The 26,668-nt window shown below is 44.7% G+C and overlaps 1 protein-coding gene across 2 annotated transcripts in view; it reads right to left on the bottom strand.

Moving 5' to 3' along the window:
- Positions 1 to 5,183, bottom strand: part of RSPO2 (R-spondin 2) — an 80,995-nt gene extending 75,812 nt beyond the window's left edge. For both annotated transcript variants that reach the window (XM_054167325.1, XM_054167326.1), the window contains exon 1: positions 5,020 to 5,183. In XM_054167325.1, coding sequence (XP_054023300.1) covers positions 5,020 to 5,113 — 94 coding nt within the window. In that variant the 5' untranslated portion in view covers positions 5,114 to 5,183. The remainder of the gene's footprint in view (positions 1 to 5,019) is intronic.
- Positions 5,184 to 26,668: the final 21,485 nt, after the last annotated feature.

Genomic DNA, 26,668 nt, shown 5'->3' with positions numbered 1-26,668 from the left:
CTGACCACAGCAGGAAAGTTGGAACAGATTATCTCTAAGGTCCCTTCCAACCTAAGCCATTCTATGATTAGCTGAATGTAGGGTATGCTTTATCTGAGTAAAGGTAGGCAGAGACACATACTGCAGGATGAGTTAAATTGTACCATGGACTGCACCAACATCAGTTATAACAGAATGTAGAGATTCATGTTGCAGATAATTACACATAGTCACATGAATCCCACTCCTGGAGCATATAACCAAGGATGCATTTTTGGAAGGCAGTGTCATGGGCAGATATAATCTTCCAAGTTTGTGCATGGTGCACTGGGAAAAATTGGCAGCTCGTGATGGTCTGCAGGTCTGACCAGACAGTCCCGTCTCATCTATGGTTAGCTAAGGTTTTTAGGCATTAAAAAATAGCTAGATGATCAGAAATTAAATGCAGACATCCATGGGATGGTCAGACTCTTGGCTGAAAGAGCAAGAGAAGAACCACAACAGAGAAACATCTTACAGAAAGACCATTGTATATTTTTTTATGCCTTGAATTTTGATAGTGAATTCCTCTTCATCTTTCTAGCTTTTATATAAGATCCTATTTTTCAGTAAGAATAGCTTATGCAAACACCACTATGCTGACATACTTTATCCTAGTTGTGATGCTGGCCTGTATATGTTAAGTGACATAAAGTGAGAAACTGCATCCTTGTGATTATCTTAGCTTCCCTATGCTAGTACAAAAACTCACTTTGGTGTTTCTCATGCATTTGAAGCTGCTCTAGTAGCAGATTTCAGTCAAGTCTTGGAAAATAAAACAAAACAAACAAAATGAAGCCAAGTTTATCGGGCATACAAATGCAGGTTCTTCATCACAGTGTAAATCGCCCTCACAGGTTTTACTACAAAAGCAGAGGCTTCAAGGTCTGACAAGACACACCCATCGAGCTCACTCTTGGCGTTTTGAGCATCTCTTCTGCTAATCTCTACAATGCACCTGAGAACTGATCCTCCTCAGTAACACTGCATCCTTCGCTACTTCAGTGATCAGTCGTTCACATAGAAGTTTTGACTTCTGCTGAGTTTTTAGTTTAAGAAACTTCTCAGATTTACCAGACAATAAGGTGCAAGCAGCCAAAAGTTTAAAGGTTTGGACTTTTCAGTGATGTTAGGATATTCTTGCTGTTTTAGTAATGATGCGTGTATCATGTGTAATAATTAAGTAGTGTCGGGCTAAGGAACAGAAGCTACTTTATTACTAACCATAGTTTTCTGGGAAACTACTCTAGACTACACCTTAGCTCCTTTACAAGTTCTGTTGGAAGCATTTCATGTAACACCTGACGGAAATGTGCATCTCAACATGCAGCTTCCCTGAAAGATTTTAAGATGTAACCTGCAGACAAGAAGTTAGCTGTCCTTCAAATGTAAAACATGTTTTGAGTGTAAAGAGAGGAGGAATAGAATAGGTAAAACATTTGGATACTGATGGACAATTAAAAGATATTCTTTGTAGTTTGACTTCTTTGTTGTTAGGTGATAAATTGCCCTTTTGGAGTTAGCATTGTCCTTGCAGGAGTACGGCCATCCAGCCACTTCCTTATCCAGCAAGTGGTCCACTCCTCAAGTACACACTTCTGCGATTTGGTGACCAGGATACCAAGTGGGACAGTATCAAACACTTTACACAAGTCCAGGTAGACATCACCCCCAATCTTTATACACACCCAGAAGAAGAGTATGCACCTTAGCCCTCATGACACTCCTTCAACATGAGCTACAGTGATAAGTACTTGATAGCCATAGTTTTTCTTTGAGCTCTTGGATATAAGTAACTTAAGAGTTCCTAGTGTGAATGTGTCTTGCTCACATTTGTCACTATTCCAACAGTAGCACCAGAAAGTTTCTCTGTACTACACTTGAGTCTTCACATCAGCACAGTCACTGCTGTCCCATGGACTATTATTTCCTCATGGAATTTTGCTAGTGTCCAATTTTTGATGGCTGTTTACAATGAACACTGTTCTTCTCTGTCAGTGATTTTGCAGAATACCATCATTCTGCCCAGTAAGCCAAGGTAATAGCATTCACTTCAGACCATTTTGGTCTGTAGTAAGCATCTCAAAGATGAGGGTCTTCCCTGTGCCCCATGATATTCAGTGAAATGCTAAGACACAAAGATGCTCATCTTGCACAGGCTGCTAAGGACTTATCTGTAGATAAAACTTTTCACTGAAATGAACAAGAACATAGGTATCCAAGAGAAATGAAAAATCAAGGTACACACTTGAACACAAAAGGGAAAGGAGGTGCTTTGGCATTAGGCTAAGCCAGCTGTGAGATTATACCACTGACCATTAAATTATGTATCCCTTAAATATGATTTAGAATAGCTTCTGCAGGAAAGACAAATAACCATAATTATCTGCTCAGGACAGAGACTTCCAGATGGAGAATTTGCTGGAGTAATTCAGGGGAAGTAAGGTTCTGCTCTGAGCCAACTATGCAAAGCAATATTCCAATGAGCTGCAAAAGTTACTGAGAGCAGCAGCGGAGTTAGCAGAATCTGTAGACTGTAATTCATTTACTAACTTTTAAATGACGTGACTGACAAAATACAAATTACTGTCAGGTAGGAACCACATTCTAAGCCTTAAGTTTTCATTCCACTTCTACTGCAGTGTTGCACTTTGGTTTGGGAAAGCAGGCGAATGAAGAAGAAATCTGGGGAACGTCCCCATCCAGATTTACTGAACTCTTGTTTGGAAAAATATTCTACATGAGCTACAAATCCACAAAAACTCCGACACAGGCATACATATTTAAAGTTTACTATACATTTAGCTGCTTAAAAATACAAATAATTGTAAAAAATCAACTGCACATGATATTTGCCCACAATTCCAGACTGAATGCAATTGATTTCTACCGCACAGGAGACTTAATCTATGCCAAAAAAATTATTTCATTAAGAAAATGATATTATGGAGCATCTGAGATCATGTAACAGACAAAACAGAATGCCAGAGAAATTTTAACTGCCAGTACCCCACAGTGAATGCCTGATTATTTGCAGATGGGATACGGAAAAATTGTGAAATTATTGGAATTTTGGGTCCTGTAAGAAAGCATTACTTCAGACTGCATGTGTCATGGCAAATGTCTATTATAATTTGAATACTTTCTTAGATTTTGCTTTCAGTGCTTAGTACTGGCTATGCTTACTTCTTTAGTCTTATTAACTGAAAAAGACTGCATTCTTCAAAGCACAAAACAAAACCTTTTGCACAAAACAGTGCCAGTAAGTCAACTGTCAATACTGATGGTATTTATCCAATAACTAAACTAAAACCTAATTTAAATCAATCTCCTTTGGAAAAGCCAACTGTTCAACAAGCATAACAATTGGTCTAAGATCAATCAGCAAACACAAGATCAATTAAAACCAGCTTAAGTTATTGTAGGAGGACAATTCACACAACTGGAGTTTGATGTCTATTCATTTCAGTACTCCCACAATGCAACCCTTAAGCTTCGCTGTAAAGCAGAAATGCCACCATCACCCTCCGCTGTCTAGCCAGCACTCTAAGTAGTTCCACATTTAATTAAAGACACAGTATACCCTTTGTTAGCACAGATAGTCTGGTCATTCTAAAGCACTGCTATCGTTTTAGCCCCACACGCAAAAATTAAATTCTTAAAACCATCTGTTGGGGGAAAAAAAAAAAAATCCTTTATAATTTTATTTGCACCTACTCTGAAGGCAACATATGCACGAAAGAGCACAGTATTTTCCTTTCACGGTTTTATTACTGTTTGTACCAGCTTAACACTGGAGATGTCAGCTCCTTCCCCTTCCAAGTAAATCGCACTGAAAGTGCAGTTCTTTCAGAAACAAGAATTTCTCAGTAGCTGAGCCGCTTGATTTTCAGCTAACTTCAGAAATGGAAAGTGGAGACACAGCCAAGAAAAATAACAAGGAAAAGGACAGCAAAATAGTATAGAATATGTAAATAACAAATATTTTATACTGAAAGAGTATCTCGCCCTTCCCAAGCAAACCCAAAGCCCAAGTCCCCGGCTGCACTGACAGCCGGGGCACAGCTGCAGTAACCGTTTCGCCCACACGGGTGCTGTACTGGCACATCTCACCGCTCCGGCTCCCGAGCTCCGTAATCCCGACACCAGCATGTTAGGAAAACAGATTAAACCCTAACGCATAGCTCCGCTCGTTTCTCCTCAAAGAGATCGGCAGGCTGTGAGCAACAGTGGACGGCAGAAATCCCCTCGGCGCTGGGAAAAGGCAGGATTAGCCCCGCCGCCGCGGCTTCCCCCAGACTGAGCCGCCCGAGTCGAGAGGCAGCAGCGCGGAGGGGCCATGGGATGCCCGGGACGGACGGGGAGAAGCAGCCTTTATGCCTCGGAAACACGGTCATGCTAAACACGGTCCAAAGAACGCAGCCCCAAAGTCCGCCTCACGGACAAGGGAGCTGACAGCGAGTTGCGGGCTGCTGGAAGCTGACGAGGTACGATGGCGAAACCATCCGCTTCCACCCCTCGTTGTGGCCGAGGGTCCGGCGGTCGCTGCCCGCAGTGCCCTTCCCGGGGCGGGCAGCTTCCAGACAGACCTCTGGCTCTGCCGGCCACGCGGAGGAGGAGGAAGAGGACACGGCCGTGGCGGGGGACTGGGTGTGGCGAGGGACTCGCACCCACCACCTGACGTCCCCGGCAGCCCCAAGCGGGTGGCAGAGCAGCCGCGCCACTCCGGCCGGTCCGCTCCCACCGAAGCTCACGTCTGCGCCGCTCCTCCCGGCCGGACTCCGCAGCAGGAGGGCAGCGGACAGCCCCACGGAGGGATCGCCTTCCCGCCACCAGCGGGCGGGCAGCCGGGGAAGCTGGGGCTCACCTGCCGGAGAGGTCCCCTTCTTCGGCTTGGAGGGGACGGGCGCGCAGTCCTCCGATAGCTGCCCTCCTGCCTCGCAAGCGCTCGTGCTCGCAGCCCCGGGCGGCTGTCCCGGGTGAGCGGACGGCGCTACTCACCTCTCTTGCTGCGTCTCCAGCGGCCGGTTTGGCAGTGGCCGTAATCCATACAATTCAGGATGATCAAGGCAAAAGAGAAGAGGCGAAACTGCATCCTGGGCCGCGGAGGGTGGGCAGCCTCCTTCGCCGGCAGAGAAGAGCGGCAGAGGCCGGCTGCGTGCGGGGCTGTGAGCCGCCTCGGGCAAGAAGGGGCCGGTGGAGCGCCGCGGGGCAGCGCCTGCTGCGTGGACCGGCAACAGCTCACACGCTTCGTGCTCCTCTCCTCGGGCGCTGTAAACTCACAGCCGCGTCCAGCATCTCCCCTGCACTGTGGGGAGAGAAAGAGAGGAAAAGCTTGGCTCCAGCTTTCCTGGTGCTCCCCCCTTCTCCGGCTCTCCCCGAGGAAACAAAAAGAGAAATCAAAAACCCAGGTCGGAGCCGGATCGGGGCCCCTGAGCAGTCCCGGAGAGCCGCAACTTTTCCGCGCAAGCCGCGGGCGAGAGACAGCGATCGACACCCCGGTGCGCCCGGGGGACGGGCTGTCAGCCGAGGCAAAGCGCTATTTATCCCGGCGCAGGGGCGCACCCCGCCCACAGGCGCTCAGGTCGCGGGCACGCCGGGGCTCAGCCGCCCCCCCGTACCTTCCCCGGCACGGTCCCGTGGCCATCCCGCCCCGCCGCCGGGTCCGGAAAGCGGCTCCGCGCCGCGGGGCAGCCCCCCGCGTGCAGGCGCGGGCCGGCGGCCGCTGGGGCTCAAGCGCGGGCTTGGCGGGGCAGGCGGGGGGACTCCCGGCCACATGCAGGCAGTGTTCTCGGCGAGCCTTCCCCACACATACACACGCTCGGCTCCGCCGACTCCCCCGGCCGACCACCTCCGCCCGCTGCTTTTAGGCGGCGAGGCAGGGGCTGTCACCCGGGGGCAGCGGCGGTGCGGGACCGCGCTGGGCGGGTGGTGCTGGGCCCGCGGCAGCAGCCCGCGCCGCGCCCCCGCCCCCAACGCCGCCGGGCCCTAGCGCCCGCCCGCCCCGGGGACCGCCGAACCTTCTGCCCCGAGGCTCCTCTTCGCCGCTCTTCTCCCTCTCCTCGCAAAGCCTTTTCCCTGAACTGCTTGTAGCCTTGGGAAACCTTGTCCTCCTCACTTCTCTGCTCCTCTTTTCCTTTCTTGTTTTCCTGCAGTGTTTGACGATTGGCTGTCTTCCTTTCTTCTTTCCATGGTTTTAAGATCTTGATTCGTTTATTTTCTTCTCTTTTTGGCTTCCTAAAATGTGATATGGCACGCTCCAAAGCCTCTTATTTGAAGCGCCCCTTCCATTGTCTTGGGAAGATGGCTCTTGAAGTCTTAAGCAGAACTTTAACAAGTGATTTTTAGCTGTTTCTAGCCACATCTCTACTTTGTGAAAGTACCGGTGGGCTGGTAAAGCAGCAACCCCATTAGTATAGACAACAGAGGATGAAATCACGGAGTACCCAAGAAGTTCCAGAGAATTTAGCTCGGATGCAGGAGGGTGTGCCAATTCCTTGTAGAGTCAGCTACATTGATCTCACAGAGCCATTAGATTTTTCTGCTCCTCGCTCACAGCCTGCTCCTCAGCATTTAGGCAGACAGACCGTGGCTCCCTCGTTGTGGTGCTGGAACTGCTGTACCTGACCTAATGAGCCCCACAGGACCTGGGGCGCTAAGGAGCAGGTGCAAAAGCTGGGGAGGAAGCATGAGTCTGGCACAGCTGGTACAAAGCCAGGTCTCATAAACCCAGCTAGATCCAGGCTGGCTCTGTGCTGGGTGTTTCTGCTCCTTTATTCATACACACGACCCTTCTGGCTGCGTGAAAGTGGTGCTGAAATACCTGAGCTGTCTCAGGATGGAGCCAGCTAGTTTCCCACAAAAGCTGATGTACTCTTCCCAGAGCAGAGCTGGCCATGGAAACCAGCCACTGTGTTGCTGTGGCACTGCCCCTGAACTGATTAATTATGTCAGACCCAAGCCATCTTTTTATCCATGGCCTGGACATTTTACCATACCATCCTGAGCCCTCAGAAATTTTTAACTGCATTTATGAATATAAAATTCATCTGAAGCAGAGATGCATCAGCAGACTGAATTACAAAGAGGCTAAAATAACTTGCCTGAAATCAACAGGAGTGCTGTGAGGCAGTGTCAAAACTTGGTCCTGAGTTTCCCAATTTCTCAGACAGTGCTCTAACCCCTGGGCTGTTCTTTTGCTCTATCTGCTGTCCAGTACTAGTACTGTACTAGTTTAATCACCAGAATGAAATGTAAAACATTTTAAAGTCACATTGCAGTATATAAGAATGTCTTCTGGTGTCAGATCTTTATTTATCACAGCTGTATGATGGGGTTATAGTGTATACAATTCCCACTGTGCTACACAGAGCACTGGTACCTTTCAGTGTTGTCATAACCTAAGAATTACAGAGACATGACTTGTTAACTAATTAACACAGACCTAAGAACTAAGTCAGTCAAGGTCAGTCTAGCTCAATGTCAGTGGTCTCCATGTGGATTTGGAGTGGATGTTATGGGAAAAGGAACAAAAGATAAGGCATTCTTTATGTGGTTTGTGGTCTTTATTTTCCCCAATCTGCTTACACAGTGAAACAGACAGAGAGATCTAACTTGTCTCAGCACAGACCGTAACTCATTTTAGTGGGGGATGTCTACTGGCAACTTGAGTTCTCCAAGATATGTAGTCCCCATATCCATTCTGACTTTATGTGGCAGGTTGTGTAACACAGCTGGGACTGGGTTACTGGGCTTCGGGGGAAACAGGTCTCAGACATTTCCCCATTTCACAAGGTAAGATATCTTGTCCCCCTTCTCCAGACTGGTCTCCTTCCAGGATCTCCCAGACCTGATAAATAAATGAGGAAAGTATTTCCAAGTGAAATTCCTAGACTTTGAGAGCAGGCACAAGCCTCAGCACTGAGTTTTCCTGCATGCAGTGAGGGAGGCAGTATCCCAGGTGGGAGCCAGCTCAGTGAAGGAAGCCTGTAGCTGATGGTTCAGGAGCTGGCTATGATTCATATGAATCATAGAATCAATAAGGTTGGAAAAGACCTCGGAGATCATCAAGCCCAACCTATCATCCAACACCTCATGACTAACTAAACCATGGCACCAAGTGCCACATCCAATCCCCTCTTGAACACCTCCAGGGACAGTGACTCCACCACCTCCCTGGGCAGCACATTCCAATGGCATATTACTCTTTCTGGGAAGAACTTTATCCTCAACCATTTCACCATCAAGTTTGAGCCAGGCAGAACAGACCACCCACAGGTACCCCAGGTAATGCCTGGCAGCACTAGCCAGGGTCTAGCATCTATCATGCCATGTAAGTACAGGACTCAGCTACTGCTGTAGGACTGCTTGCTGTGAAGTCACCGTTATGGAAATAATATCTGAATTTGTGCTTTTAGAAGACTACCCAGATATAGAAGGTAGAAGGTGGAAAGAAGAGATACAGTGAAGAGACTAGTTAGGTCCTGTCAGAGGGCTGGAAGGTGGATGTGGATTACAAGAGTATCCCCTTTGGGTGAGCTTCTGAAGAGTGACAACAGGAAACAAAATCTGAGAACAAGAAGAATCATGGAGCTGATGGAGGACAGATATCCAAACACATAGCTAGCTGTTTATCATGGTAAATAAACCAAGTAGAATGCTGTTAACCTTGAGATATTATTAAGAAAAAAGTCATTAAAGATATTTGCAGAATGGTATAAGTGGCTCTGAAGCCAAAACAGTCTGCAAGAACCCAGAATATGATTACAATCAGAGAGAAAAGAGTCAGAGAACTTGAAAACTTAAAGAGCAGAGGAAGGAAAAGTTCTGGGACAGATTCTATAGGATGTGGTAAACTTTGCATTGGTAGTCCCATTGAAATCAACAGAGGAATTCACTGTAGGCATGGCACTGTGTGTGTACTGTTGTGCAGCCCTGGGGCACTAATGAACACTGTCCTCAGCGGGGACTTTGAGCTACAGTATGTTTGAAGAACATGGTCATAAACAGAATGAGTAGTCGAGGCCCAAGAGATGATGTGGCAATGATTGAAATATCAGACAAGAGGAGTCTGGGCAAAAGCTCTAGCTCTGGGGACAGCAAGGAAGGTGTGTATTTTACATAGGTCATTCGAGAGCCTCAGCAGCCACATTCATGCACTTGAACAGTGCTGAGATGATTCACTACAAACTGCTCAGAAATCACATTCATTTATAGACCTGGAATTCTCCTCACTGAAAATTCAGGTTTATGTGTTGTGCTCCACAGAGCTTTCACTGGCTGTAAAAGATCTTACCTTCTGTACTCTGGCTGTAATAAAGCCAAAGCACTGCTGCTTTTTCAATGTAAAGTAATTTAATCTTTCCATTCTTTATGGGGCTCCATAGGGTGTGATCTGTAAGTACCCTAACTTCACAGAGCAGAGAGAGATCTAAAACTGAATAATACCAGAGCTTATTTTAAAATAAATTTCTCCATATTCCCATAGCTAGGCAACTCAGCTCCTCTACATTAGAGTCATCATCTTTCCTCAGACTAAGGTCTCAGCAATAGTATGTCTTTGTAACTTCACAATGAAGTAGAAGAGATATATCTTTATTTTCAGTGAAAGAAATAAGTCACCCTGACAAGCTTCACATCTAAACTTTGAAAAGAAATAAACTGATATACAACTCAGCTTCTAACTCTTTATTTCCCAGGCAGTCTTTACTGCCCTTCAATTTTAAAAATATACTTCATCCATTAATTCTTCAAAATATGATCTAAAAGAATAAATAACAATAATGCTATATTATGCCTATTTTTGGGTGTCCCAAAGCTCAGGTACAGCCACTGGAGAGCCAGCACCTTTGGAGGATGGAGCGCTAGCCCTGTAAGGGAAGGCTGATGGAGCTGAGCTTGCTCACCCTGAAGAAGGGGGAATTTTGGTGAGACCTAACATCTTCTTCCCATACCTACAAGGAAGTCACAGAGCAAATGGAGCCAGGATCCATATGGTGGTGCTGGGCAGAATAATGGCAGACAGTGGTCATGTACTGGGTATTACAGAAAATATATTTCCCTGTGAGTATGAATAAGCACTGGAAGAGGTTTGCCTACAGAAGCTGTGGACTCACCTTCCTTGGACAAGACCTTGAGCAACCTGGTCTGGACTCTGATGATCCTGCTTTTAGCAGGAGATTGCATTAGGGAGCTCCCACGATGCCCACTAACCTGGATGATTTGGCAAGCCTATAAAAGCCATGAGCTCCCAAAGCAGGGGGAGAAGATTGCCTGGGTGGTGCAGCACCTCTGCAAAGCTTACCTGGCCACCTGGTATCTCTGCAACATGTACAGTACACACAAGGACATCACCCCAAACTCTCATAAAATTCTCTCTGGTTTGAAGCAATCATTCAAGTTCTAATTTCAAGCTACAATGTTCTTTAAAAATTGTCTGTGTAAAGCCAGTGAAGGAAGACTATCACAAATTCTTCTGTCAGTCTACAGAGATTTCATATGAGGCTAATTCTAAAAAATGCCTTGTCTCAGCAGAAATACCTGATGACTTATGGACCAAGACTGTAAATAGTAAAGCTGTGATTAGAAGCAAATCCAACCAAATTCTTGTACATATTGAGTAGAGGATCAAAGATTGTCTTCCTTCTGATTCTCCCACCTCTCTGAAACAGGACTGAACTCCCCAGGTTTTGACCTGCTTGTGCAGACTTTGCTGATGCAACTCCCACAGCAGTATCCATGAGCATTATGTCTGAAGAGGAACAAATTCATTACAGCTCTGTATTTTCATTAGGGGCTTAGAGACCCAAAAGGAAAGAAGGGGAAATAGCTCTGAAATAACTTTTGTAGCTCTCTTGGGTTTAATTCCCAGTTCTTTCTGAGAAGGAAAGGAAGGAAAGGAAGGAAAGGAAGGAAGGGAAGGAAGGGAGAAAGGGAAGGGAGGAAGGAAGGAAGGAAGGAAGGAAGGAAGGAAGGAAGGAAGGAAGGAAGGAGAGAGAATAAGAGAAATATGCTGTAAATGATGTGTACCCTTCTCTCCTAATTTGGCCTGGCATGAGGACAACCAGTTCCTGCCTGCCAGCTGTGGACATCATATTTCTTCTGGGGTATGCAAGAGCCAGTGTGTTCATGTGTGGATATTTAATTTTGAAGGTGAGAGTTCAAATTCCATCCTGGCAGCTGCAGATAATCCACCTCTTTTGAAGAATGGTGATTTTAGTTTGCCAGCATATTGATCAGAAAATTACTACAAAATTAATGCATACCAAGCCAGTTTAGGCTTTCTCGTCCTGCAACACGTCTCATTGCACTCTGACTACAGAGGTTTGAGTCATCTGTGTATGAATTTCAATGTGCTCTAACGTGGCCTCAGAAAAGTGGCTTCACCAGGACCAGTGGAATGCAGAGATGAAATGTGAACTGGGTTTCACGTAGTGTTTCAAAGACTTTTAAATAGATTTTACATCCTCTGCCCTTGGCTTTACACAATCACTGCTTTACCTCTGACACACACAAACCTCCCACACGTTTGGAAGTTTGGAAGGGACCTTGTAGGATCATCTGTCTATCCTCTTGTTCAAAGCAAACTTCAGAGTAAGGTCAGGTTGCTTAAGGGCCTTGTCCAGCTGAGTTTTGAAAATATTTGAGATGGAAGTTTCATAACTTCTTTGGGTGATGTCTCCCAGTGCTTGTCCAAGCTCACAGGGAGAATCTTTTCCACACATCCAGACAGAACTTTCTTCAGTGTAAGCTGTGACCATTGGCTGATGACTGTGGTCTGTTCAGACCATCTTCTTATGAGCTCCCTTTTATACCTGAATATATGTTTGTTTGCATAGACTTTTATGTGGCATTACATTTACCTATTGCTTGTGTATTGTTTTAAAGTACATTTAGATTTTTTTTTGTTAATAAAATAAATATTAATGATACTTCATTAAAATGTTATCCTTGAGATCATTCCTGTTAAGACTTCTTTGTTTTCCCACTGTTCCTGTTGATTAGGAAGGAAAGAGGAAGAAAGATGATTGGACACCTGTAAACAGAGAACTGTTATCACCACAAGCACTGGTAATCCAAAGTGGGTCTTAAAATGATCCTTAGAGAAAAGTAGTAGGCTGCAAACTTTTTTTAGTTGAGATGTCAAATTTGCAGATTATTTTCTTGCAGCAGAAGCATTGTTCAGCACAGACAATTTTGCATTCAACTTCTTGTCTCAAAAGCCTTCTAATTTACTAACTGGCTTTGGAGATGTCTTCCAAGTACAGTTTAGAAACTTCTACTACCGAATGTTAATACAGCTAAGTATTTAATGTTGTGGTGTTAAGCACATGCTTTCTCCAACATATCTATTTAGCAATAAAGTGATTGCAATATTTGTTGGAATACACAAGAAGTGTCTTTGCCAAATGATAATAAAGAAGGGGGTTTAAAAAGAATTTTGGACAGTTAAGAATCCCTAAGATAAAATCCTGACCATTTGTGTAGTTAATCTACAGTGAATTTCAGAAGTGAAATTGCCTCCATAAATATAAAAGCATATGTTCAAGACACTGTCTGAATCTGCAGAATATTATACTTCTCCACTGGCACATCATTGGATACCCCTTGTCTTATACAGCTAACAAAGTTCAGGCAAACAAAATTAAGAGAACTCACAAGCCTTGCCTCTGAGACATCGTCACCTCCTTTGGCTAAGCTTAGAAGAAAGCCTGGATCAGTAGATAATCCTGCACCAACAGAGCAGCAGATAGTGACACGAACAGGAAACGGGTGTAGGATCTCAGCAGGCTCAGGATGCCACCCCTGACATCTTCTTGTGACCCACAGCTAAGCACAGAAACAAAGGGTTTCATACAAAGGGCCTATAAAGGGCTTACATCCACTTTTGTCAGGGGAACTGCACAGATGTACCCAAGGACATATTTTCAGAGCTTGAAAGCCACAAAGTACAGCTTTTAATTTTAAAAAGTGCATAAACCACACTAGAATCCTGTTTCATTTGGGCTCTGTACCCTACTAATTATGATGGGAGCTGAAGGCCATATCTGCTTCTTTGCAAACTTTGGAAAGGTGTGGCATACCTTTCTCATGGAACAAAAATGGGGCTCATTTCTGTCCTTATAACAAGACAGATCCAAACCATAAGGGAAAAACAACAGCAACAATAACAACAACAAAAACCCATCCAAACAACAAAAAAAACCCAAAAACTCACCAACCAACCAACTAACCCCAGAACACCCATTAAAAAAACCCATAAACCCCCAAACCCCTCCCCAAATGAACAACCCCCCCAAAAACACGCCAAACAAAACCAAACCCACCCCCCCCCAAAAAAAAAAGAGAAACAACAACCCAAAACCCCACACCAAACCAAAAACCCCAAACCAGACAAATTTAAGGTCATTGTTCTTCAGAGTAAAATTAAATTAGAAAAGAGGGCAGAGCAACTGTGATGTCTGACATTTCAACAGTACCCCAGGGAGTGAGAAGGGGACCGCTGGAGCCAAAAGCATGAACCACACTACACAAGTAGCTGCAGTCTCTGAGCTTGCCTATCTTCTGTTGATCAGCACAAAGCCCGTAAATCAAGCTCCTTAGGGACTGAAGGGCTTAAATAAGTATTAAAGGACTCAGTCCTGTGCTGGTGGAATAATGCATATGATGTTGTCTGCATTTAATTTCTACTTTCTTTGGACTCTTTTTTTTTCCTGCACTGAGCCTTCTAAAGCAGAACAAGTGAGGCCTTGCCAAAAGCAGATATTTCATTTTGCTTTCCCTGAACTCAACATTGAAGTTTTTATCATCACTTTAATGGATATTTTTGGATCAGTTGGACCTCAGTGATGATTTTAATTATTTAATATCAGCTTCTCTCCTCTGGGAAAATACGAAGCTTGGATTTTTAACAAGCAGGACATCCAGCAAAGGGAATATTACAAATCACATGGCTCAGTCTAAAAACAGCTACTGCTCGTCAATAATGCCCTCATGACACTCCCAAACTTTCCTTCACCCCAGTCCTGGTTCGGCCCTCAGCTGGCAGCTGAATACTTTCTGGCTGATAGCTAGCTTGGTGATTCCAACTAGTAATAATGCTGGGCCCAAGTCCACTCATCACAGTTTAGTACTTCTGGGGAATAGCATCTTCCACAGTAAGCAAAATCTACATTTTATCTGCCCAGAATAAGGAATGGGACAGTTCCAGACCAGGGATTTTTAAACATTAATTCATCTTGTGCTACTGCTGTCCCCTTAGAAAAGTGTCACCTTTGAAACTGAAGATGCTCTTTAAGTATTAGGAAAAGGAGGGGTACCATGGACACATACAGGATAGATACTAGAGGCTAAATCCCTGAAGAACTTTTAAAGATCAACCAAATGGAACACATTTGAATGTCTGCAACTAAATTTAAGCTAAATCACTGCACCTAAATCCAAACCAGAAATGACAGTAATAATTGCAAAAATATCTCTTGGCTTGCTCCTCACCCTGGAGGCTTTGAACTCCAGTGTAGATCAGATGAAAAATCCTGGAGGAACAGAGCTTTGCTTCCACCTCAAACCAGAAAACACATGGGGCTGACAAACCCCTCCTCAAGCTGGTGGGAAGTTTGGGGGGTATCACACGAGGAGAGACTGACAGAGCTGGGCTTGTTAGTCTGGAGAAGAGAAGGCTGAGGAGTGATCTTACTGCTCTCTACAGCTACCTAAAAGGAGGTTTTAGTGAGGCTGGGGCTGGTCTCTTCTCCCAGTTAGGGACAGGATGAGAGGAAATGGGTTTAAGTTGTACCAGGGGAGGTTTAGATTGGACATTAGGAAAAACTTCTTTACTGAGCAAGTGGTAAGGTGTTGGAACAGGCTGCCCATGGAGGTGGTGGAGTCACCATCCTTGGAAGTGTTCAAGAAGCTGTAGATGTGGTGCTTCAGGATATAGTTTAGTGGTCATGGTTGTTTGGTCTACCCAACCACCCTGGGTAGTAATGTCTTTTCCAGTCTTAGTGATTCTATGATTCTCTGACAGAAATGTTTGCAGACACTAGATGTAGTGTCAGTAGTTTCATGCTATCCCCCCAGATCAGACATTCTGAGATAAGCCCTGGGTATAGGGGATCCCAGAACACAGCTGTTAAAGACATGGCCAGTGCCAGTCCACTCATACTGCACAAGTGACTAATTAGCCTTGTTTACCTGATGGTACCAAAACTTACATCTCTGAATGTATCCTAAGCAACTAGAAGATGAAGGTAGGCTGGGGAGGAGGTGATCTTTACCATCCCTATGGCTGCTGGGAACCTATGCAGGAAGGAAATCAGAATTTGTTAGACTGAGCAAGAGAAATGACCCCGTAGCCTCAGAAAGAGCCACACTTGGGTTCCTGCCCCCCCACAAGAGGTATCTATACATTCATTAGTTACTGCACATGTGTCAAGCTACAGAAACATCTCAGAATGGGAGGCTGAGAGCCCATCTCCTTTGGGGTAATCAGCCCAAGAACACATTCTGTCTGCAGTAAGTAGTGATAAAGTTGCTGTGAGTGAAGGAAGCAATGCATCTCTTGCTGGTTCCCAGTGTGGAGAACACACAGCTACCAGCACCTGAGGGGCAGGAGATGTGGGTGTGGGTGAACACCCAGGATAAGGACAGGCTGGAGCACTCCTCTCTCACTCTCTGGCTGAGCAGCCTGACCTGTGACTGACCACACAAAGGACAGACATGAACCTCCCAGGCTACTTCTTTTCAAAGAAAATGCTGAACTTTGATCATCTTTGACCACATTTTCAAACCCTTTGCTGATGGGGGCAGCATCTCCCTTGTGGAGGCTCTTTGGACAGCAGAAGGGACACTGTGCTGCCTCCCTTTGATCAGGAAGTCATTGTGAGCAACTCTAACCCACTCTACTCCTTCAACAGTTTCCTGAACAGCTCCATGGAAGAAACAGGGCTCAGCTTTTGGCTGTTTGTGAGGGGAGCAGATGTCTCTGGATTGGTTGCTTACAGCTACCTACCACTTACTGACTTTTGAAAAATACACTTCACAAGTCAAGGATGAGAAAAAGGTCAAAAACAACTAGCACCAACAATCTTTGCTGAGTCCCACTCGCTTGCTCTGATGCATCTCAGGCAGCCCTCAGACTGAGGAGTAACATGAAAATTATCTCATCACCCAGTCTAAAGGAAGCCCAGCCCAAGATGCTTCTCTAATACAGTTTGATACATTGCTAGAGCAAAGTGACTCTTGCTTGGTCAGCCAGAGGCTGCAGTGCTGTGAAATGTCAGGTGAATGCTGCTTTGCTACCTCAGGTTAAAACTCAACATTTATCACTGCCATGCTTTGTCACGTGTTTGATGCTCAGGATATGATCATCTACAGGGAGGGAGTGGGGGGAAAAAAGGCAGGGCACAGCACATAAAACCAGTCTAGCTAGATAGGCTTCCCCATGATATTCTCTTTGCAGTAAGAAATGCTTGCTGTGTCTGTGTATGCATTTGAATTCTCAGGATTGCCACCATGTGCCTGCAGCAAAAAGCAGTGAGCATGGAAGAGGTCTAAGGCCAGGCTGATAGGGTCACAACGTATATTGTGCCAAGGGCAGTCTGCTCCTGCTCACTTTTTATCCAGACTGCCCACTGCCTGTTTGGAAGACATCTGAACAAAGGCAAAGGAAATTGGCTGTGGAGAGGACACACAAGAGGAGCTGCTGCCCTGTCAGCAGCCAAAAGAAAGGAAAATCACAATTCAGGAGTGTAACAGCAGCCTTTATTGCAGAGGAATATGGAAAGAGGATAGCCATTCTGAAAAGCCAATCCTAATCTTGTAAGGTGGGAAGCCAGCAAACCATCTTTCTTAGAAGTGGCAACAGGAGCAAATGAGAAGCATGAAAATGCTAGCAAGACTTGGAGTAGACCTCTGCATGCCACTGATGGGTTAGTCACCTGGTCATATGTTGTTCCTATAGTGTAAGATCTCCTGGAGACCTCTCTTCTCCAGGCTGAATGGTCCCATCTTTCTCAGCCTCTCCTCACAGGTGAGATGGTCCAGTTCCTGAATTATCTTTGTGGCCCTTCACCAGACATAACACAGCAAATCCATGCCTCTCTTGAACTTGGGAAACAAGTGGTGGTGCTTCTGAGCTGGCACATAAAGGCCACAGATCCGAGATACTTAGGAAGCCCAAAGACAAAACATCTTGGCTTGGTTGGGGACAATTTAATGAGGCTGGTTAAATGCCATGAACATACAATCCCAGATCCAGCAGAACAGCCACTATATCCAAATTACACAACAAATTGTATTTGAACATCTAATGTCCTAGAGTCTGCATGAGAACCTTGCTGAGGTAGCTGCACTGAGTTTAATTAAATCCCAAATTGACTGCAACTGGTTTTGCATTTGACACTGTAACACACAGAATACTGACCGAGAAGTTAATTCAGTTTTCTGATTTGCTTTTTCCAGTCTTCTGTGAAGATACTCTGGAAGCAGAGTTTTCATCTAAACAGTACCTTAACAGCTAAAACCCATGCCAGAGTAGTTAATGGAAAGAATGTAATATTTTTAGTTTAAAAAACCAAAGTCTTGAACCCCCCAACTGTGTCATAGATGCCCAGTGTGAGGCTGTGGCCATGTGAGAAAACTCTGTAAATTGTTCAAACCAATAGTAGAAGAAAGCCACCCTTTGAGCCAACCACTTGAATTTAGCAATTAGCATAGCTATGCTAAGAATGATTCCCCTTGCAGCTATCTCATATGTCTCAGATATCACTAGCTGATACCTCAATGAAAATAAATCCACTCTGTCACTCTGTTTACACTGCCGGAGAGTTTTGGTTAAACCAAAACCTTTCCATAAACTGCACTGTTTTGTAAACCAGGTGTAGAAAGTATTTGTGTTTGGGTTACTGGCTTCTCAATGGTGTGTTTCTTTATCTTAAGGTTGGCTAGTTTGCTTTGAATAAAACACTTGGACAGATTGGAAGGGAATGACTCTCAAACTTAAGCAGACTTGCTCCAAAAGTCACTTAGGAAGTGTGAAAACAGAAAGAGGAAAAGCCAGCTGGTTCTTGCTTGAGAAGTGACATGTTCTGAGTCAGGACAAAGTGGGACCTACCCCTGGTGCTGAGTGTCTCAGGCCTGTGCCCAGGCTGTACAGCAGGCAGATCCCTCTTCACCCTGTTCTCCTGCTAGGTCAGAGCTCATGGGTACATTCAGGGAGTGCCCCCATGCAGGATGAAGGAACACAGTGTCAGCTCTTGCAAAGCTCAGCCTGCATGCACCAAATTTGAAATTTAGCCATGTGAGAAACTCAAGAGTCCCAAGAGTCACACTGCAGCTGTGGAAGGCATCCCAGGTTTACTTGTTTAATGTAGACACCTGAAAGGATCTTCTAGCAGTAATTCATCCTGTGGGGTCACACAGGGACACCACTGGTGACAAAGAGCTCAACAGTTATCAGAGATTCCCCGGCTGTGTAAACTAACACCTCTCTTCCTGCTTTCTTTCTCTGTCAATAGAGTTATGGTTGAAAATTAAAACTCAGAATGAAGGAAACACCATCAAGCCTAGAGGATCTGAGTTAATGCTGCAGGAGATCTCTCACAGACAATGTCAGATGTCAAAGTATAGTTAGCTATTGCTGTTCATGTGAAAGCCAGACAAGTTGGAGAGCGGACACTGTAGCCAGAACAGTATTCGCTGCAGCAGCCACAGCTTTTTGTTATTTGCAGGGCAACCCTAACATTGCTCTAGTTTGCAGGATTTTTTAACACCCATCAAACTTGTGCTCCAAGAGAGACTGCAGGTAGCAGAGCAGCACCAGTAGTTTTGGTTCCACTGTGGAGTGTATCTGTGGAGGACAGAGAGACCTTCCTGAGCTTCTCCATCTGCACCAAGTCCTGCAGCGCAGTGTCCCCGTTACTACTGGGATCTCTATCAGGTGACTGCAGGCTGGCACGGGCACACCCTCACATGCGATGGTCACACCTCTATTTTGTGGACTACATCCTTAGCTCTGCAAATGCTTTAGGCTGTCCAAGCCCTGCTCACACACAGCTACTTGCTACATTTTTTAATGGGCGGCTCAGGTGGATGTAAGAAATAGGCTTAAGGTTCAAATTCTGCAGTGAACTTTGTACCTTCTCCTCTGGCCATTTTGACAAACATCTCTGAAGAGGGGCTTGTGGAAGGATCCTGGAAGCAGGTCTGGGGTTGGAAGCTCTAGTTCCATATCCCAGGCCGTTTGAAGCATCAAGACACACAAGCCACCTATAGTGTGTGGAACAACTATGCTCTGCAATTTTTTATCCTCATTTCAGATCAATCTAGCAATAACAAACTGATTCTTACTGTTCCTGGCAGGCTTCCCCAGTATGAGAAATATTCTCTCCCTTGTTGAAATGAAGGATCATTCAGCCAGACCTCTTCTCTAGCTCTGGAAGGTTTGGACCACGTCAACTTCTTGTTCTTGGCCATCCTCACATGATGTTATTTATTTGTGGTGCTTTGTGTAAGAGCTCCTATGCAAATTACAGCTTGGAGGCTTTGTCCGATGGGCAGTGAGAGCTGCAGTGTGCTGTTATCCCAGTGGCAAGCCTGCTTTGGTGTCACTTAATAAATCACTGTTCCAAACACAAGAGAAAAAAAAAAGAATGCTGGAAATTTAAAACTGGACCTTTTCTGTCATTCTTCTCTCATCACAAATAAACCAAAAAGAAAAGAAAGACGTTTGTGGTACTAGAAGCCTTTGGATTGTTATAATTACTAACCAAAACCTCCAATAAGCTGCCAACCAGACTAACTTTCCTCAAGCTTATTATTCCCTTTCCGTTTCTGCCATTTAACTCCTCAGCTGTAATATTTCCATGCAAACAGCATGGTGCACCCAAAATATCTTATCTTACATTAGAGAGAAAACAAAAAATTTTCAGAGGGGACACTGTATCTCTTTTCCCCCATATGGCTGCAACTATGCAAAACCAAAATGGTTTCTCTCTTGGCAGGCAAGCAAGATTCCTAATGAGCCAACACACAGAAAACAGATAAAATTAAGAGACAAACACCAGGGCCTGTTCTACCCTCTTTCTTTTCCCATCACACTTTGTCCAGCTCTTGTATCTGTTATTGACGTTTACTGCAGCCAACAGATGCTTAGAAATTGCATTTCACCCAGTGTCACTGGCACAGGAGCCTCATACATTGATACAGACTTAGCATTCTCCCCCATGTTCCTGGCCATCAAGAATTTTTATTTTGCTCTATCTCCCCCCCTATCTTTGCCTGGTACTTTTGGATTCTTCTTATCTGACAGCTTCTTTTCTCTCTCTTTTTTGTCAGATATCTTATGTTGCTCTCGCCAGAGGCTTCTCCTCCACTGGCTACATCCTGTTTCTTTGGACACCCCTTTCGAACAGTCTTCTGGAGCATTACCATTAGAGTTGGAGCTGCCAGCTGACTGCCAGCTGACAGATGTCCTTCTATATCCTCATTTGCTTTTCCAACAAGTGTAGAGTTAGCACACAGAAAGGGTAAAAGAGAGGAGGGCTGTGCTGGCCTTCTCCGTGGACCAGCTCTGAACCTGTAGAGCAAGCAAAGGTAAAGAGAAGGCAGTAGGGTACTGGAAAATGCAGGCTTATACTAACACATGGCACACCTTCTGGTGGCTCCCTTTGGCCTTGTGCTCAACAGCCCCACCAGCTTCAGACACCAGTAAAGCACAGACAGGACAGCCCATTCATAATGTTTCGTATATAATGTTGTAGCTTGGGAAAAGTTTTTCAGAGTACTGTCAGTTTTCAGTCCTGCTGACTCCTGACAAGCCTTTTGGGGGATTTTCCTTTTTTCTGAGCTGGTTTTGGTGGTGAATATGAGCAAAGAATGAAATTCAGTAAGCCTGCAAGCAATTGCTGTACTGGCAGCATGCATTGCTTTTCATTCTCAACTGGCATCAAAGCCCTCCAAGTAACACAAGCTTGCCTCTTTCTCCTCTTCCACAGAATTGACAGACAAATTATATAACAAGAGGCAGTTGGATAGGTTTGGGGAGAGGGGGTGGGGGGGATTGGGAGAAGTCAAAGGGGAAAGCTCATTTCACATCAAGGGGTATTCCTTCACTACACCACTAAAAGCAAAGCATCCAACAGGCTCCTAGGATAGTTCACAAACTGTAGCCGGGTGGTTGAGGTGGTTGTCTGAAATAGGTTCCTCAATCTACAGTTGGGCATACCAGTAACAACTTGATAATCCCAAATGTTTGGCCTCTCACAAATTCTGCTTACTTGGGGGCAGGGTGCTGCAAATCATTAGTACCTCTAAGCTGCACAACTAATTTTAGCTGAAACTGTATATTCTTTGCAAACACTGATAGCATCTAACCATGCCGAAAGGGAAAACAGAAGAGTGTCCTTATTTCTCCTAATTTGAACCTCCTAGAGGCCCACTGAAATTCTCTGGCATTTCCCATTCTTGGGAACACTTGCCTTACACTCAAATCATACAGGGTATTGGACTATCTTTTTTGTGCTGATGATTTCCAATAAATGTTTTCAAAGATTTGGAAACTGACTCAGGTAAGCGAGGAGGATGAACTAGAGTTTTACATAGGATTAACTCTTGCTGTCTAAAAGTCATTACCTTTTTGCCTCCTCAAAAATATATCAATCTGGCATTATGGAAGGAAAAATGCTTCTCAAATCAGTAGAAACAGGCTGCCCCCACAATTAAATATCATCTAAACAATTATTATTATTAAATAACACATTGCATTTCGGTGGCCCCTGCTGCAGAAGGATATGAAAACATACTGAGATAATGAAACCTCCCAATACTACACAAATATAATTTCACTCCTAGTTCCCAAGTGCAGACACAAAGCTTGCATGCTGGTTTTTGTTTGTTCTTAAGGGTCAGACTAAACAAGATGTGTCCAAGTCAGGTGTAGGATGTCAGTCTTTCCACAACCAGCCTCATCATTCAATCACAAGCTTTGCTCCTCTGCATAGTCAATAAAGCTCTTTGACACAGCAGTTTCTTCTCAAATACCATAACCTCCAATCACTAAGGGACAAGGAAGTGTTCCCAACAAAAGTATAAAAAGATTGTTGCCCTAGATACTTCCACACACCCTGCCCAGGATCATTATTAGAGGAATACCATCTGCACATTCCCAGCCCTTCAACACTCCTGTAGTTACAGCTTGCAGCCCCTGGCTGTGCTAGTTCTGTGGCTACTACACAGCCTCTCTTCCACATGAGGACATAGGGGTTGCACACAGCCTGGATTCAGAATGCCCTCCTATCCCTGCAGATGCACTGAAGAAGAAACACACCACTTTTTTCCTGAAGATGTGTGGAGACAAGGGGGACATCTAGGTGGAGTTCACTCCCTAGCCCCAGCTTGCTCAGAAACCTTAGCTTGAACAATTTACTGTGACTGTCGCTGGAGAGATAGAATTCAGTGATGGCTTTGCTCTTGGTAAAGCATTGCTCTTTCTCCTACAAAGAGCAGCCTGCCATTGTGCATTAGCATGCATTTCAATTACAGTTGATTTAATCAGTACACAAGACAAGAAGGAAGTTACTTTACAGCCTAGCAGCTCAGCCCTGGTAATGAGCGAGCTTCACAACTCTGCTCACATGCAACTCCTGTGCAGTTTTCTGCCACTCTATTCTCACTGCTAACCACCACACCATGCTGTTACCCACTGACTGGGGAAGCTGCCACATGATTTTGCTGTGAGCCAGTACACTCTACTTGTTGCCAAGTTGTTTATACACTGAGGCAGTACACGCAACAAACCTTCTGACAGCTACAGAAGGATGAAGGAAAGGCAAGTCCACATTTCAGCAACGCCTTGCTCTGTGCTTTCTGCAGAGCTTCACTCGCCTCTCCCTGGTTCTCATTCATGGTAATTCCAGCAGCCAGTGCTTTTTGTTGGCACAGCAGAGCCTGAGGCCATAAAACCCAGAGACTTGGAGAAAATATGCTTGCCTTTCCAAGCAGCTGGTGGGATTTTGTTCAGCTCACAGGCACCCGATTCTGCTTTTCTCTTGAATATTAAAGGTTACATAATTAATTATCAGCTTAGATTATGTACTCCTCACACCATTCCTCCACCTGCACGTGCTGCAAAAGGAGCCCATTACCAGAAGCAGCATAACTCCCTTGCCATTACCCTACTAATTAAAACCTCTTGAGTGGCTTGTGAAGGCTTAATTTCTGATGACATTTCCACAACAGGAACTGAGCAGACACTTAGTGAAACTATTAAAATATTTATTTACAAAACTGCAGACGTGACAAATCATCTTCTGTAAATGAGATCAAAATCTAAACATTGTAGTCTCCAAAGCATTATACCTTTGCAAGTTACACTTGCTTAAAACCTAGCCTTTATTTTCTACAGAACTGGAAAAACTTGACAATATTGTAACTGCTCAACAGATTTCCTGAAAAAAATGAACCAACTTTGTTCAGAGCCCCTGCAGCAGGGGACATACAGAATTTCCCCATGTTCCACCTTTCTTCCCTGCCTCAGAAAAAAAGGAAGTCTTCAAATGATGTTCCTCTCCCTTTTCCAAGGGATTCTTTTAGCAGTCAAAACAAGCAGCACAAAGTGGATCTTATCTCTGTGTAAATTTAAAAGAACAACTATTCTTGGGTGCTTATAAAATATTGCTGCTAATGAGACTGGGAAAGCTTAGACAATGGAAAGTTGTGACAGAATTTGAAACTGCCATGCTCAAAAGAAGTAACGTCTACCAACCCATTGCAAACTCATGTTCTGGTCAGCTTCATGCTTTGGCTCAGAACATGCTTTGCCTTCCCTCTTACGCTCTCTCCTCCCTGTACAATTAAGTCCTAACTCAGTTGTTCTATGAACCCTCCTGAATTCACCCCGAGGACAGTGTGCTGTCAGTATCTATGGTGCCAGGCTCTGCTGAGCACATGTTTAGCCACAGAGAAAAGCTGTGCAGCACGTCAGGGCAGAGCACTGCTACAGCACTGCCGTGTGCATCCCCAGGAGAGGGCTCAGCAAAGCCTTCCTCTCTGAATGGCAGTGCTGGCACACACAGAAAACATTAGTGGGCAGAATTCTTACTGCATTGCTGAAAGCATAGAAGATCTCTCTCATGAGGCACCTGGAACCAGGCCCTTCAAAGCCTACAGGTAGCCACCACACTGAATGCGGCATTTCCCTTTCACCCATACTAATCAGTCCTATGCAATGTAATCGTTTTAGCAACATTACCACAGCTATGTGACAGCAGATGGCCTACAGAACACGTGCACCCCTGTCCAACCATAAAGCCACCTTGATGCTTTGCTTTTTAATGAGCAACATGGATTTTTTTCACAACTTCTCCTAGGCAGAGATGATGTCAGGTGACAGAGCAGTGATACAAACAACGTGTTGAAAACCCCTTTCATCTGAAAGTAGAATTTCAGGACATTTGAAACACTACTTGCAGTATAGTTGCAGGTACCTGAGATAATGTCACTGAACAGAGTTTGCTCTGAATTGAGTTCTAATTTGAGTGAAGCAACTAGCAAACGTCTGGAAAGGGACACAAATTCTCATTTTGAACTCAAGATGATTTTAAAACACTTAAGTAGATTTTTCCTGTCAAAAGGAAAGCTGCATGTGGGCCACTTCCCTGCTGCTTACAAAAAAAATTTCCAATTTATCTAATTTTAAAATTCTTTAATTATTACACAACAGCACTTTTGTGATTGTGTTATCAAACAGGGAACATGGCTATTACACAATCTGGATTGTTCTAAATTGAGTGTTTTGGGGCTGTAATGAAATAGAATGAATCCAGAGTTGAAACTGGACTAGATTATCTCCAGAGGTCCCTTCTAACCCCTGCCTTCTGTGATACAGTTTCCAGTTTAGTCTCTTCAGAAAATAAGAGAAACAGTAAGAAACTTGACATAAAGAAGCATGCCTAAGAACCTCTGCTCTACAAAGGCAGCTTGGTAATTTCAACTCCAATGATGACTCTGCATGCTCTCCGTGGCAGGGACCAATCCTGCACAAAGTGAATCCCTGTGCTGTAGAACAGCTTTTTGCATTGGTGTACACAGCCCACACTGTGTTGTACCTGTACACAACCTACATTTCACTGCTTATAGCCACCACTTCCTAAAGTTCAGCTGCTAGGCCTGCAAGACTGTTTTGAAAGTCTTAAGACAAAAGACATAATTAAGCACACTAAACAACATTGATTACAGTCAGGCCGGCTCATTAGAGGCACTAACAGTTGTGCAGCACAACAGGTTTGGACACAAGGAGTGCTGCATGACAAAAAGAACCGGCCACGGAGCATAGACAGGAGAAAGCGTAAAAGAAGCTGCTTGCAGAATCACAGTGGCTGCTGAATGTGCTAGTAACCAAACCTCAATGCTTTCCAGGAAAGAGAAAGAAGTTTAGTGAAATAGTGATCAATTACTTCCGCACCCTCCACACACTCCAGTTCTAATTACCCTCCTATAATCCTCCATGTAAGGGTAGATCACTTCTCGCACTTCTCACACACCTATTAGTCACATTTTTGCCTCTTCCTCTCCCGTCCCCAGGTTTTACAACTGTGAGCATGATGAGAAGTTAAATCACATCATCTGCTGGAAACTACTTCCATTCCTCTGCTATATTAAAATGCTTTTAAGTAAGTTATTAGTATGCATGCTAATAATACATTAAACCATAAATTAATTTAGACTGGAAAGAACTTCTGGAGATCGTGGAGTCCAACTCCCCACTCAAAGCAGGTCTTAGTCTATCAGAATGGTCTGATACTTGAGCATCTCCAAGGGCAAAGATCCTATAACCTCTTTGAGTGATTAGTTCCAGTGCTTGATCATCTTCATGGTAAAAAAAATTGCAAACAATATTTTTTACTCTCCCACAAATCCAATGGGCATGTCCTCATTTGTATCCACTGCCACTCGTGCTGTCCCCAAGCACCCTCCAGATCAGTCTTGCTGTTGATCCTCGCACTGCAGAGTCTGAAGACATTGCTCAGTTCTCCTTTTATGCTCTTGTCTTCTCATCCTTTTGGTATCCCTCCAGCAGACTTGCAACACAGGATCAGCAACTGCCTTGTATTAGGAAGCTGGTCACAGTACTTCAGTAGTGTTCTCACAAGGAGCAAAGTAATTTCCCTAAACCAGATGGTTCTGCTCTTTGCTAATAAAGCCCAGGCAAGACACTGTTTCTGCTACAGGCCTGCCTCTTTCCACAAAGGCATTTGCTGACTTGTGTTCATCCTGCTGTCCACCATATCACCCAAGTCCTTTTCTGGAACATTGCTTTCCATTTAGCTCATTACCCCCACCTGCACTGCTACATGAGCTTATTCCAGACCAGCTGCAGGACATGACACTTGGCTTTGCTGAACTTCAAGATACTCCCATGGGCCAATTCCTCCAGCCTGCAGTTCAGGGGAACTGCAACCCTGTCTGGCAGCACATGGACTGCTTCCCCTCTAGTTTGGTACAGTACACAGTATATTAGACATGGCAGAGTAAATGTAAAAGCCTGCCTAAATCACTTCAGAAGACAGACATCTGCCATCTTTGTGGACAAATCAGTTTCTGTGTTTCCCAGCCAACATGTAATTGGACAGTAAGCAGGAAGGTCAGAGAGTTA

Source organism: Dryobates pubescens, chromosome 14 (assembly GCF_014839835.1).
Source record: "Dryobates pubescens isolate bDryPub1 chromosome 14, bDryPub1.pri, whole genome shotgun sequence".
Lineage (NCBI taxonomy): Eukaryota > Metazoa > Chordata > Aves > Piciformes > Picidae > Dryobates > Dryobates pubescens.
Note: the sequence above shows the minus strand (reverse complement) of the source record. Positions and strands in the feature narration are given on the sequence as shown.